At 34.5% G+C, this 14748-nt stretch overlaps 2 protein-coding genes across 6 annotated transcripts; both read right to left on the reverse strand.

Annotated features, from left to right (window-relative positions):
• Positions 1 to 3793: 3793 nt before the first annotated feature.
• LOC112278729 (glyceraldehyde-3-phosphate dehydrogenase A, chloroplastic) lies at positions 3794 to 6200 on the reverse strand. The gene is made up of 4 exons (XM_024512410.2): positions 6075 to 6200; positions 5510 to 5614; positions 5093 to 5394; positions 3794 to 4904 (listed from the first exon to the last, which is right to left on the reverse strand). The coding sequence occupies exons 1-4, from the start codon at positions 6114 to 6116 to the stop codon at positions 4154 to 4156; spliced, it is 1200 nt and encodes a 399-aa protein (XP_024368178.1). The 5' UTR covers positions 6117 to 6200; the 3' UTR covers positions 3794 to 4153.
• A 3373-nt stretch (positions 6201 to 9573) lies between these two features.
• Positions 9574 to 12181, reverse strand: LOC112293680 (uncharacterized). Of its 5 annotated transcripts, none has more exons than XM_024543406.3 (7): positions 12056 to 12181; positions 11626 to 11772; positions 11183 to 11332; positions 10683 to 10755; positions 10325 to 10495; positions 10073 to 10171; positions 9574 to 9959 (listed from the first exon to the last, which is right to left on the reverse strand). In XM_024543406.3, exons 2-7 carry the CDS (start codon positions 11667 to 11669, stop codon positions 9852 to 9854), a joined length of 645 nt encoding a protein of 214 aa, XP_024399174.1. In that variant the 5' UTR covers positions 11670 to 11772; positions 12056 to 12181; the 3' UTR covers positions 9574 to 9851. The 5 variants fall into 5 exon arrangements, with proteins under 5 accessions (XP_024399174.1, XP_024399163.1, XP_090104153.1 ...); XM_024543395.3 differs by having other exon boundaries at positions 11957 to 12166; XM_090248027.1 differs by having other exon boundaries at positions 10073 to 10185; positions 11957 to 12155.
• Between the last annotated feature and the right edge of the window lie 2567 nt (positions 12182 to 14748).

A 14748-nucleotide genomic window follows, 5' to 3' on the forward strand; every position in this document is an offset into this window, starting at 1 on the left:
TTTGAATTGTATAAGGATTTTATTAGGATTTTCTAAAGATTTTATTAGAATTTATTTAAGATTTATTATAATTTATTTACAATTATTTTAGAATTATTAGGATTTATTTAGGATTTTAACAAGGTTTTCTTAAAATTTTATTAGGACAATTTTAGGATATATTTAAGAATTCATTAGAATTTCTTCAAAACTTCTTTAAAATTTGGTTTTTTTAAATTATTTTTAGAATTTAAAAAACTTCTTTAGAATTTATTTTTAAGAATTCTTTCTATATTAATTTAGATTTTTTTTTGAATTCTTTGATATTTTTTATAAATTTCCTAATGATATTTTAAAATTTCTTTAAGATTTGATTAAAATTTTATTATAATTGCTAATGTTCAATTAAGGTTTGTTTAGAATTTTAATAGGATTGTTAGGTTCTTTTTTTGTTGCAAATATAATTTATCTTTGACAACTAGATGCCTAGTGCATTCTTAGATTAATTTTTTTATAATACAAAAATATGGCCTATTTAATGGACAAATTTTTAATCTACCAATCATCTACAAATATGTATTAGGTCAAAGGCTTAGGCTACAAGTACATCCTGAGTTGCTACATGCATGCCTCATATTGTTATGTACACATCAAAAAAAACTGAAGACTTTTAATTGGGTTAGTGTTGTTGAGTGAACCTTGCTACTTGACACAACTACAAGAGATTTAGAAGAAGTGATAGCCCTATCTCTAGTAGTCCCACTAACTAATCAATGAGCAAGGCCAAGGGGCAACATTCTTGGAAGGGCTTATAAGGGTAGAGTCTCTAAAAGAAAATTTAGATTCTATACTTTGTCCCAACTATTCTTTTGCTAATTTTCAGAGATCACTACTTGCTTTTCTTTTACACTCATTATTACAACTTTTGCCTTTGGTGCAATCTCATGTGCTTACACCATTAATGTTCCTCATATACCTCCTCTTTTAAGTTCTCAAGGCCTTTCTAAAATCTCAACTTTGGAACCAAGAGCAAAAAATTTCCATAGACTCTTGAAAACTATGATTGTTGTGTTTCACAATTTTGACATAAGTAAATGCATTGATAGGAGGCCAATATGTAATTTTTTAGAATATTTAGAATTGTTCTCATAGTAGAGCTTTTGAGAATTTAATGTTGATTTATTTCTGTATGTGCACATAGTATCTTGATCTAATTATAATTCTAGTTAAAGGAATATAATATATTAGTTAAATTTCTTCAAATTCTAAATTACATTATTTGATTATGATTTTATATTATATCATTGTTAAAAAGAAAGATGTGCAAGAAAGTACTGAACATCAACTTATAAAGAACATTGTATGATTTGTTGATATTTGTCTTGTATGCTTGAAGATTTGCTGGTGCAATTACAAAATGAATTATATTACTATGTTAAAAATTATTTTTTGTCTTTCTATCTTCTCACAAGAAGATTGAGAAGTGCTTCATGTATCTCTTCATTGAAGGAAGGGTGGGCCATTTGTGTTGTTGTTGTTAGTTGTATCGTTGCACTATCCAACTTTGTGCTTCTAATCTCCTTAAAGGTGATTGCTTTATTGAGGATTATAAAGATGGTCACTTTTGGCAATGTACATGTCCTTATTATTATTGTCCACTTTTCTTTATTGTATTAAAAGAAAATAATTAATTACTTAAATATTAATTATTACTTAAATAATCTATATAAGTCCTCTTATTTAAATAATTATTAGTATTACTTATGTCCTTAACAAGTAGAGATTTTTGACAAATTCTTCTTATTGTTATTGAAGGCTCAAGAGAGGAGACTATTGATGCTTCTTTGCAACTACCAACGTATTCAAGTTGACAAAAGATATGTGTTTGGAAGGTGAATTTGATGAAAATAAATTATTTACTAAAAAACTCTTAATGATATGCATTATACATATATATTACTTTCAAGAGTTTTTTTTCATAATTCAATATTTATATTTGATATATTTAAGAATGGCTCCCATTTTCAGATTAGTAATGAATTAACAATTCTTGATCCATTTAAAAATACAATGATCCTTCTAAAACATATGAAACTAGATCTAATATCAAATGGTTTGATTAAAGCTATCTATTTAGGATCGGATGAGAATGAGATACTAACAAGTCAATTTTATATACACAAAATTATAATGTCGATAATCTAAATACGTATGCCATGGAGAGATTTCTTAAAACTTCACATGTTTATCTGTCACTGACATACACATGTAAGCTAGTAATTACATGTATAAATAGGTAGAAGTAAAATAGATAAAAGTAAGTTAATTCTATAATATTTGCTATGGAAGCTTCTTAGAAGCTTTATAGACGCTGCTTTGACTTTATAGGTGTCTTTAATTGACTTTTGGGATTAGAAACGTGATCAACAACTTGGCCATGTGCCACACATGTTGTTAGCTTGAAGACCAAGCTAACTATGTGGCCTACACATAGAAAAACTTACCTTATAAGTCAAGGCATGTATCCTACAAAGTCAATACATATTGGAGGTCCTATAGAATATTGCCACGTAGCTCCTAGTTAGATAGTATATATAGAGACAAGAGTGAAGCCTTCTTCACTCTTGTCAACTCCTTTCTTGCTTCTAGTCTAGTTTCAAAGGCCTCTAATTTTCTTCTCTTTTGGCAATAGCCATTCTAGTTTCTTTTTTAATATACATATTAAGTTATTTCTATTTTGTCATCTTCCTTTGAGAAAAGTCTTTTTTTGTTTATTTCTCTTTATCAAGTTCTTGTCCTTGATATTATCTTAGCGTAGTATATAGAAGATAATGCTAACAATGGCAATTATTAATAATGATAGAAGATAATGCTAACAATGGCAATTGTTTTTGTTTATTTGTCTTATAGCAAATATAGAAGATAATTCTAACAATGGCAATTATTATCCAATCAAGTACTTCAATAGCTTAAGTCCTCCTAGATTGCTACTATTTAACTTAGAGATGAAGGTCGGATGTTCAATTATGTTATTGCAAAACATTCTTTTGGAATAAGGACTTTGTAATGGATCATGCTTGATTACTACACAATAGACTAATTGACATATAAAAGTAAGAGTATTATCTAGAGACTACAAAGAACAATTGACTTTTCATCCAAGGGTTATTTTATGACCATTATTTGTATAGATTCTATTTAAGTTACAATGAAGACAATTTTTGGTAAAGGTGGCATGTGCAATAATCATTAATAAATCGAAAAGACAATCACAAAAGAACATAGGAATAGATCTTAGAACCCTTGTATTTGTACATGGACAATTGTATGTTGTCTTTTCTCGATATATTGCTTGAATATGATCAAGATCTTATATTTTAAAGCTAATAATATAAAAAACACCACCATAAATATATTCTATCTTGAAAAATTTTTAAGCTGGTGATTTAAGTTGTAAATAAAAACTTATTTGCCAATATCTTAAGGAAAAAAAAACATAAATGGTGCTATTGTTATGTGCACAATTTATAGTGTCTTTTTTGCTTGATTGCCATGTCTTGCTTTTAGACATGACATTGACAAATTGGAGTTTTACAAGTTTTTTATGCTCAATGTCACAAGTTTATGGTGGATAGTTTATTAAACAACATATGTTGTGAATATAGATAATGGAGGGACATTTTCTCCATAGTAATATCTAGTGTGAATGTTGGAATAATAATTTTGCCAACTTGTTTATCCTTAATTCATTCACTTTGCTCATGGCATACACAAAAACAATCAAAGATTTGACAATCATGAGTAAATAGAGATGTGCACTCAAATTGGCCTCAAAAATGAAGGCTCTAATATAATTTGGCTAAAATGACACATGAAGATATGCCCATATCAGTTATTCCGGCAGAGAAGAGGTGTTCTACATAATCTATTTAGGAACCACTGACAACCGGGTAGTTATCAGAGGTAACAAAAGCGAACGAATCAAAATGCTCTGCTTTCCTTAGGTTCGACAGCTGCACTACACAAGAAAAAACCGAACAACCCACAAAATTGTGAGATAGTAGAGAAGACCATGCTATATACCCCGAATGATACCAGTCTACCCATGAGCGCCGGACTGATCACCACAAGTAGCTTACAACCACATCAAACTATCAGGTCTACTGTCAGCATTTTATTGCCACTTCTCGGCGACAATGTGGGCGAGGTCCACGACCCTCTGCGAGTATCCCCACTCGTTGTCATACCACGCCACCACCTTCACCATGTCGTCGCCCATCACCATCGTCAGCGACGAGTCCACCGTCGACGACACGTCCGTGCACCTGAAGTCCACCGACACCAATGGCTCGTCGCACACCGCCAACACTCCCTTCAGCTCCTCCGTCGCGCACGCATCCCTGAATGCCTGGTTCACCTCCTCCGCAAACGTCTTCTTCTCCACCTGCACCACCAAGTCCACCACCGACACGTTCGGCGTCGGCACACGCAGCGCGATTCCGTTGATCTTGCCCTTCAAGTTGGGCAGCACCAGCGCCACCGCCTTCGCGGCTCCCGTCGATGTCGGCACGATGTTCAGAGCTGCGGCCCGCGCTCTTCTCAGGTCACGGTGCGATGCATCCAACAGCCTCTGATCACCGGTGTACGAGTGGGTCGTCGTCATGGTGCCCTTGATGATCCCAAACTTCTCGTCCAATACCTTCACGAACGGTGCCAGGCAGTTCGTCGTGCACGATGCGTTGCTGATGATGCTGTCAGAGTGCTTGTAGTCCTTCTCGTTCACTCCCACCACGTAAGTTGGGATGGCTCCCTTGCCGGGCGCGGTGATCAACACCTTCTTGGCTCCGGCCTGGATGTGTTTTCCGGCACCGGCCTCGTCCACAAACACTCCGGTTCCCTCAATCACGAGGTCAATGTCCATGTCCCTGCCAATTATCATCAATGTCAGTTCCATCACGCCACTAACTCATGTGACCCTCCCAGCCATGGACTAGGAACCACAAATGCCTCCCTGCTCGATGGACACTAATAGCTTCTTGCATTTCCTTTCATCATCTGCGGCATGTGCAAAGTCAGAATCAATGACACCCAGAGAATCCACATGGGCACTTACCCCCAGGGCAGGTTGAGTGGGTTCCTGTCGGACACCACCTTGATAACCTTGCCGTCGACGCTGATGGCGTCGTTGCCCTCAACCTTGACGTCGGCGTCGAAGGTTCCGAGCATGGAGTCGTACTTGAGCAAGTGAGAGGCCTGCTTCACACCTCCGGTGTCGTTGATGACGACGACATCGAGGGGCGAATCCTTCCTGCCGTGCCAGCAGCGGACGAAGTTGCGTCCGATACGTCCGAATCCATTGATGGCAACCTTGATCTTGGCCTCGGTGACGGCCCTCTTAGCTCCAGAGCTAGCAGCCTGCATCAGAATGTGGCCACATTAGAATTCCGCGCTTAATGAACGGCATGAAGTAAAAAGCATAAAAGGTGAGCTTGAACCGGTAGACACGAAATACTGGAGCGACGAAACGTACCACGGCAGACTGGGCAGTAACAATAGTAGTTAGGTCGTCATGGCGCTTGCCGAAGGTGACAGAGTTAGTGCTCTTGATTCCGGAGAATTCTGAGAATCCCGAAGCCTACAATTTGTGAAACAACGACGTCAGCTGTCCAGCATTGTTGAGAATCAGATGGTTAACCGGAGCGTATTCCCATTTATCAAGTCTGATGAGCATGTCATTACGGAGGGATCGAAACAACTACAATTCGAGACTGCAATCCTAACAACGGCATCTGGTTCAACCGATCCTGAAGGGCCCGGAGAGGCTGAGCGAAAGAGACCTGCGACAATTGTACAACATTGCTATATTGTAGCCAAATAAGAGCTCCACATTTTTGCTCGCTACCCTTGACAAATAATTACATCATCCATCAATCTCATGTATCAACGACACTTTCAATCCCCCCGAGATTTGCATCAATTTATCCTTGACACCATCAGGCACATTGCCAGACACAACTTTCAAACAGGCGAAGTCGAAGCACCAGGAGCATGGCACAATTCATTAAACTCAGCCCAACACTAGAATCCACGGTTACCTTGACAGCACAAGACGCCGCGGGGAAGGCGGTAGCGGACATGGCTACAAACTACACGCAGCACTGTTGATCCACTCAACCCCCAACGCTTAATTCGCATGTACCTCGACCCCAAAAACCGACCCGTCGACGGAATTCACTTGGACAGTGGAGCTGCCAGAACCATATGAAAGCAGCGTGCAGATAAGAAAACGTATTTATTGGCTGGCAGATCCGCTGCGACTGCAGCCTTGCGCCGTGTGGCGGTGCCTTTTGTGGGGGAACCATCATCGTCATCAACATCATCTGCCGTGCACTCACATCGTAATCTGAAGATCTCGGTGGAGAGCGCTGGAAAGCATTCACCAGGCTCTGAAGCGGAAAAACAATATTGGGGTGGAAGAAGAAGACCTCTACACTTTTGGCAGAGAGAATGAATAGAATGGAATGGATTGGAATGGAGTGGATTGATGAGGAGCCAGTGGATGTGAGTAAGTGAGTGAGTGAGTGGGCTCCCTCCAGTTCCACCACGCCAAGCTTGTGGCACTCTCTCCCTCCACCTCACCATGTCAGCGCCATGTCAGCGCCATGTCAGCACACCGGCATCTGAGGTGCCTTTGAAGTTCACAGACGGTTTTTGAAAACAGTTCTCATCTTAATCACCGAACAATAGAGGGTTTCAAACAAGGCCTTTTTGGGTGATATTTCACTCATGATGCAAGTTTGAAGTATCCCACGATATTTTGAAATATCACTTGATATTACACCAAATCACCCACTTCACAAAGTGGGTGATTTTGAAATCGAAATATCAAAAGAAGGGTGGGTCAAATATCAAAAATTGTGTCCCTTGCCTCAACTCTCTTCCCTCTTTGATTCCACACTAGGTGGTAATTAAGTTTGAATCAAAGGATAATATCTGGGAGTATTAAAATTTGAATGGTGATAATTTGGATTTGATACTTCAAGTTATCCTTGAAATATCAAGTGTTGAATCCCAATTATTTGGTTTTGTGAAAGTACCATTTTTGAAACCCCCTAGTGTACTTACAATGACTTTGGCAATCAATGTATTGGTTTTACTAATTGATGTAATAGTGATATTAATAAAAAGTGTTGAAGTGTTCTATTATCAAGGTTGTGGATTTTATATGTTAATCCATTTTCAACATTTAGTCTTTGAATATAGTTCTTAAAGTGGCCTATCAATAACTTTTGGAACTTTTGGAACTTTTGGACAATGTTTTTGTATTTCATTCCAAATAATAAAAGCAATATTATATAAAAAATTGCATGTAAATGATTTTAAATAAAATAAAAAATATATATATATATATATATATATATATATATATGTCTTTCACATTTGATAAAAGTTTAAATATGTTGTATGTCCTCTACTAAGTAGTTGTAGAATAATTGAAATTGAATTATCATATTAAACAATCTTTCTAAATCTACAACTCAATTTTTTGCTAGGATTGATTAATTAGAAGAACTTTAATTCAATTGGAATAGTTTTAACACTTTTGCAACACAATATGACTTTATTTAAAATCAACAAATCTTCATGCTTAATTTTTCCAATATTTATTGTTGTTTAGACAATTGGTGTGCACTAATCTTATTATTTCTTTATCACATTTTGAAATCTATATAAATTCCAATAGAACATCTAATTGGAATATAAAAATATTTAGAATGGTGTTTGGATAGAATTACATATAAATTCAAATTGATTTTAAAATAAAGGCTTCTAATTGGAAAAACCTTATAAATAATTTAGATATCTTACCAAAAAAATATGTAAAAGATTTACTAACCAAAAATTTATGCACAAGATTTTTAATTTGAATATAGAAGTGCTAAGATTTAAGCAACATTGATAGCCTAACTTAGATATAATACTATGTACAAACTTTAAAAGAAATAAATAATTAAATAGAAAATAGACATAATATGCACTTGCAACTTTAATATTTGAATCCAACATTCTACAACCTTTGATCCCTAACTTAAAATAAACTCACAATTCTTCAATCATGTCAATGGGTTACAAATAAAAGTTGATTTTTGTTTTCAAATGTTGAAATAAAATTAAGATATCATGAAAATTTGATGGCTCTTGATAATTATCAGTGTCAAAAAATTCGATATTTATACATGAAGTACTTATTGTTACAAACATTTTTTTTCCCCCCTATTGTAGGGAAGTTTAAAGGCATGTACAAGTAACAAACAAAAAAACCCATACTTTATTATTATTTTTTTATTATTATTCTCTCTCTATGCATTGATTTGTTAAAAATAACAGAAGTGGATTAAGTGCAAAACATTCTCAACATTTAACCGTTTTTTTTTTTTTTTTTTTTGTTAATTAATAGAAATATCAAAATATAAAAAAATCATACAAAAAGTAAGGTATTGTATGTTAAGATCCAATTGGGTTACAGAAGATTGTAGAATGATCTTTAAATGAAGTAAACAACAACAAAACTTTTTAATTTTTTAATTTATAAAATATTAAATTTATAATAGATAAACTATAAATAGTATTAATATTTCTAGATGTGTTCTTCATTTATTTATTTTTATTTTATTTTATCTTCAAATGACCTTTCTGAGCAAATTCTATATGAAGTGCTTGCAATTTCATGATCAATTTTGGTAAAGCTTTACTTCACATAAATATATTGTTTTGATCAATAAGAGGGCTTGATTATCCTTGTCTTCAATCATTAATTCTTCATTATTTTTTAAGATTAATTAATTTAGCAGGTTAAACTATCTTTTAGAAGTGGAGATATGTATAAATATTTATAAAATATTATTTAATGGTATTCTATTTCTTCTCCTCTCTCAATCAAGTTCTCAAATCCTTGTAAATTAATAAACCTTAGAGACTATTTTTGTTCTTTGGAAGCTTATCCATTCAAGCTTGAATGTCATTTCAAAAGAGCACATCATCGCATTATATCTCCTCACGTTGTTCACAATTAAGCACGCTAGTGATGAATTTCCTTTCTCTGATCAAATAAATGGTTGTTCAAACTGGAGATAAATGTGACAATATCATGGCTAATAAAGTTTGAACAATAAAGTTTGAACAATGGTATTTCGGATTTGATATTTCGAGTGATCCTAAAAATATCAAATGTTGAAACCCCCTAATGTAGCACTTCAACAAGTTCAATGTGTACTTGATGTAGCATGCAGCTCTAACTATATGTTTCATATCTTCTCTCATTTAATACAGGATGAGGGATATTGTTGCTGTTTTAACATTGATATTCTAATTGACTGTTTCTGATCTCCCACTTCAAGACTCAAATCTTATTAATGATACACTTCCTAATTCAAGAAGTTCCAAGAAGTTGAGGTTTGGCTACAGTATTATTTTTCTAGTGATAAAAGTGTCAGCAGTAGAAACTTCATCATTCTCAAATGTGATAAAATGTACAATCTAGGGCGAACCTCAGCAAAAACAACCTCTTGCTCGTGACTCACCAACACAATAATCTTTCGATAAAAACTTCCGCTGATACTAATGTTTGTGGTACCTTCGGGTATGAATCGAATCAAACCGAAAAATCACAGTTGAAGAAACAAACTAATTAACTTCAGAAACACTTGTACCCACAACTGTCCATTGTCTTGTTACATAGTGCGATTGAGAATACACGATGAACAGCCATAATGGAACTCAACTGAAACCTGGAGTTGTACACACGGGCTTGATGCAGCACTAACACTTATAACTTGCAGTGAGACACATTTACAGGAAAATAAGTGGTGAGCCTAAAACAGGAGTGAACGTATCCAATTCAAGCCCTTGAGGGCTGACTTGATGGGTCTGGGGACGTTCATAGAATCCAACCTACTTTGGCCTGGCTTGATAACCAGTACCTGTGCCACACAATAAGAGCAACAGAGTGTTTATTAGTATCGTAATCAAATGCGTAATACTAGCTTATAGTTGAAGATTAATATTAGCTCCAGGTTCTAGAAAGATCCATCACCTGAACTTTACGACGACCCCATTGAAGTGCAGCCTTATGCGAGCTGTGGTACAGATCGATTCGATACGGCCCCTTAATTGCGCCCCCTCGATCCTCAACCTACATTTCCAAGCCTATTCTCCAGCTCAATACTTTCAGCAAAAAGGAGTACAATTTGAGGGGCCGTGTGAAACAAGGTAAGGTCGAGGGTTGAATGCATAGAGAAAAATCAAGATGAAACACATGAAAAAGACGTAATAACTGGAGACTTGCCTCGCCCCATCCATAGCCAGGAATAAACATACGGGTGCCAAACGGGTAATAGTCAGTGTCAGCGGCGATCGTGCCATGGCGTGGCAAGAGCCTCCACGGGAAAAATAGCAGACGAGCTGGAAGATTGCGGTAGTTCATCAGACTCAGCTGGGAGAAGATAGGTGGCCGGGCCTGTTGTGAACGGTAACTTAGACAGTGAAAGAAAATTACAAGAGACAAAATGCCTTCCAAAATTAGTGAGATCTGCCCCTAAATCTCTTGAAAAAATAAAAATAACTGAAAATGGTCATCATACTCACGTCCTTCGCTGTGATGATCGATTAAATGATTATAGCTGTGAAAGAGAATTGAGTCAGACCTGAGCTGGATAGCTGCCACTTGACGTGAGTCCATAATAGGGTTGTCCACTCTGTGTGGTTGCAGTCCAAAACCTGATCATAGGAGACCACCGTTCACATCCCAAGCAGGAAAAGCGATACAATTCACAAGTGTGCGATGGATGGACTCTACGTTGATAATTTTCATCCTATGGAGCTTCTGGGGAGCCTATTCGGAATTAGCGCTGCATTTCAAATGCATTTGTTTCTCACAGGGATGAATTCATTCCGCAAAGCTGCCAAGCATCGATCTTATTGATCAGCTACGAACCAAGATTACACCTCAACTATTGAGTCATTCCAGGTTCTGTGTAATGTTAGTTTCACGAATAGAAAATTCTCCAATTGCATGCACAAGACGCAAAATAAATGGATTCACAACTGCAATTGAAAAGCATCTAGATCCGGCATCCGATTTGCACAAATGGTGATTTTTATGAGAATTGTCTGGGAGACAGTATAGAAAGTGCAGCACACATACTTGCAGAAGAAAGGCAGTCTTTGAGGCTCCCTATTACCCTTCTTGCGAGCACGAAGCCGTACTGGCATCAATGAAAGAGAGAAGCCAAGATAAAATGGGAATGCAACCGGTAGCCTTAGACCCCATTCCCAATTGCAGCAATAACCACATCTGCAGCAACACAATACACTTGAGAATTCTCCTCGTAATGTGGGTGCATCAGAGAAGGTTGTTTCGCAATCCCAGATGTCTGCTAAACCCTAGTAGGAGTATTATTTCTGATTTGACGATCACAAGTTAAGGATATACTCGCTAGTCAATTCAATTAAAGAGAAAGGCACACCGGGAAACGATCTACGTCAAAAAAAAAGCGCGCAGAACTGGAAAAATAACAAATTCAGGTAAATTGTATTTCTCCCTCACATCACAAGTAAAGAACAACGAGGCGCGGAATGGGTAAAAACCTGCAGTATGCTGTGCACTCGATTTCAACATTGTGAGGAGGCATGGCCCCGGTACCGTTAGGGTTACAAGAGGTTCTCTACTCTCATCATCAACACTCCAGAGCTAATTACGATGGGGTGCAGATACACACTGCCCCAACTTCCACCCTACAAACGCCAGAATTGAGCTCCAGAATTACACCAAAACACATACACACATCTTTGCGTCAATTCCGCAACTTTTTTCAGTGTACTTAGAAATACCAAACCTCCCCGTCACTCAAATCACTCAATTATTTTAATTGGACACAAAAATTTCCCACAGATCCGTCAAGCAAAAGCCCTGCAGCACCTGCAAGCTCCTACGTCGAAAATCTCACAAGTCTATCTCAGCAAATAACATTGCTAACAACAGACGATCGTTTCCCCTGAGAAAATCGCTAAAACCCACCAATTGCGTCGCCTCAAATTTCTAATTACAACATCTACAGGCACCCAGATTGATGCATTGTGCACAGTTTGCGAGATCTGTGAGCCTCACGCCATTTGTGGGTGCCTCCTCCGAGGAGGCCACATTGGTCCCGCGTCTCCCTTCTCTAGGCGGATTATTCTGTTCAATCCTTGGATGCGGATGGATGATCGACATCCGATTCTAGAGTTCATACATCCAATTATGTTCATTCGTTGGGGCTTTGTTGTGTCGTTTTGTGCTTTGTGCAACTAAAATAACTTTGGGACTATGAGGTGTTGGTAGAGGAAAAATTAGACAACGGAACCAAGTTCATATTATTACATGGTTTTTGTGAAGTTTTTTTTTCTTTTCTTTTCTTTTCTTTTCTTCAGCCAATTTTCTTACACAATAATGCATGAATTGTCATAAATTCATATAAAGGGCACTTTTAGGATTGAACTTGGTAGCATTTAATGGTGTTTGAGACTAATGTCATATTGAATGTGACCTTGGACCACCACCATATATAAAGAAAATTAGTTTCTTCTGCTACACTATGTAGTTGACTTTTACACAACTAGAATTATTATAATGTAATTTATGGTTTTAAATGCTTGATTTTCTAGTTAGAAGGTCTACATTGTGTGCTGAAAGTCTAATTTTTGGTCATGCCACTTTTTGGAAAATATATTCCATCATATTATTTAATACTAACTATATTATATTGTAAATATTGGTATCTTGATGAGCATCTCTATTATACAAGTCTTCATGTTCAAACTTGTCGCTACTTAGTAACAATGTTGGTAAGGTGGTTGATATGTTGATTGTATTTTGATATAAAGATTGTAATGGTATTATTTTTTTATTTGGACTTTTTGCTTCTTGATTAGATAAAAAAATATGTATAGCAATAAGAGTTTTTTTTTACCAATGGTTGTTGGCTTATAATACCAAAGTAATACAACAATAATCACATTGTTATTATGAAGTTGCTTAAAAATATTAAACATTGTATTCTAATTTGTGTTCTAGAATATCTACCTTAAAATAGATCCAAATCTAATTTCCATGTCTTGAAGGTTTATTGTCTATATTTTTGGTAAAAATAAATATTGTCATCAATCTTTAACTTGTATATAAATTTGATAATATTTATTTTAATACTTATAAAATATTCAATTAAAAAAAGTTATTTAAAATAAATTGGTAGTGAAATGAATACAAGATCTTTTACTAAATATATATATATATATATATATATATATATATATAATAAAAAATAACATATAAAATATTTGTAAATTTAGTGATTTAAAATAAATTGCTCATAACTTCAAGATGGTATAAGAATCTATGACTTAATTTTGACATTTTAATTCTTATAAGGGTTTTTACAATGAATTAACAAAAGCTTTGTAACTTCAATAGAAAAGTAAATTTGCATGTTTATAATATATAAGAAAAAAATATTATTAAATTTAATTTTGTATAAAAATTATATTATATGATTTAAATATATAAATTAAAGTAACTCAAAAAAAGCATGGTGGACCTACAATACATATGTTTTAGGATTAAATTATGATTTTGGTAGATAGATCTAAAATACATACTCTTTAGATTTTAATATTCAAAGATTTAATTTGGTAATATATTTTTTTTCTTTTGATGTATTTTTTTTTGGATTGATAATTTTTTTAAAAAAAAATAATAATATACTTTGCAATTCTTTATTTTGAATAAAATTACACTAACTCTCAAAACTAAATCAATCAACCAAACAACAAATTTAAAGAAGCTATATCTAAAAGAATATTGATTTTTCAAATCTAAAATTGCATGACATGTGCAACTAAGCTGACTATTATTATTCTAAAATTTAGATTAAGAACTATAGCAAAAAGAAAAATATATATATATTTTGAATGAATTTAGGTCTATTAACTCAGTTTTTTAACCTATATTTATTTGCAAATCAATAATTTGTCTACCCTCCTTTAGAAGCTAAAGTAACTTTTTTTAATTGAAGATGCTATAATAGAACTTTTAATATTACTTAGAGGTGATGGAATTAAAAGAAGTTTGCACATGTTCTCACAACTGAAGCATTCTTTTGGCTAATGTTGGATATTCATTTAATTTCTATTTCACAAATACCTATATATGCTTAAAAAGATTCAAGTCATGTGATTGCAAATGCCAAGAATATGCATAATTTTCTTATATTAATAATTACTACTTGATTGATTTTGCAATATGTTTACAATCATTACTATGCTAAAATATTACATAAAAAATAAAAAAATATCATTCAATTGTCTTCACAAGCTCAACTTGAAGAATGCTAAGATACAAATCTTGTTTCATCTTCTCTTCTATCTTTTACATATATTTAATGTTTTGGAAGTCATATAATTCTATACAAAAATTGCACTACTTCTATGTTTAATTTTTTGATTTAAATGACAAGCTTGTAATAAAGATTCTCTATTCTTCATCCACCACCAAATATAACTATAAGACTAAAATCAATTGATCTTAGTCTCATCACTAAAAATCACCTTATGTGAATCATTGACAATTTAATCTTGATGAAGTTGAGCAAATTCCAACCTATAATGTATATTCTTGACTTTGAGCAATATCTTCTTCTTTTTCTTCTTTAATGATCTAAGCCCTAATTCATGAAA

The sequence above is a fragment of the Physcomitrium patens genome, chromosome 2, assembly GCF_059467195.1.
Source record: "Physcomitrium patens ecotype Gransden chromosome 2, ASM5946719v1, whole genome shotgun sequence".
Taxonomy (NCBI): Eukaryota; Viridiplantae; Streptophyta; class Bryopsida; order Funariales; family Funariaceae; genus Physcomitrium; species Physcomitrium patens.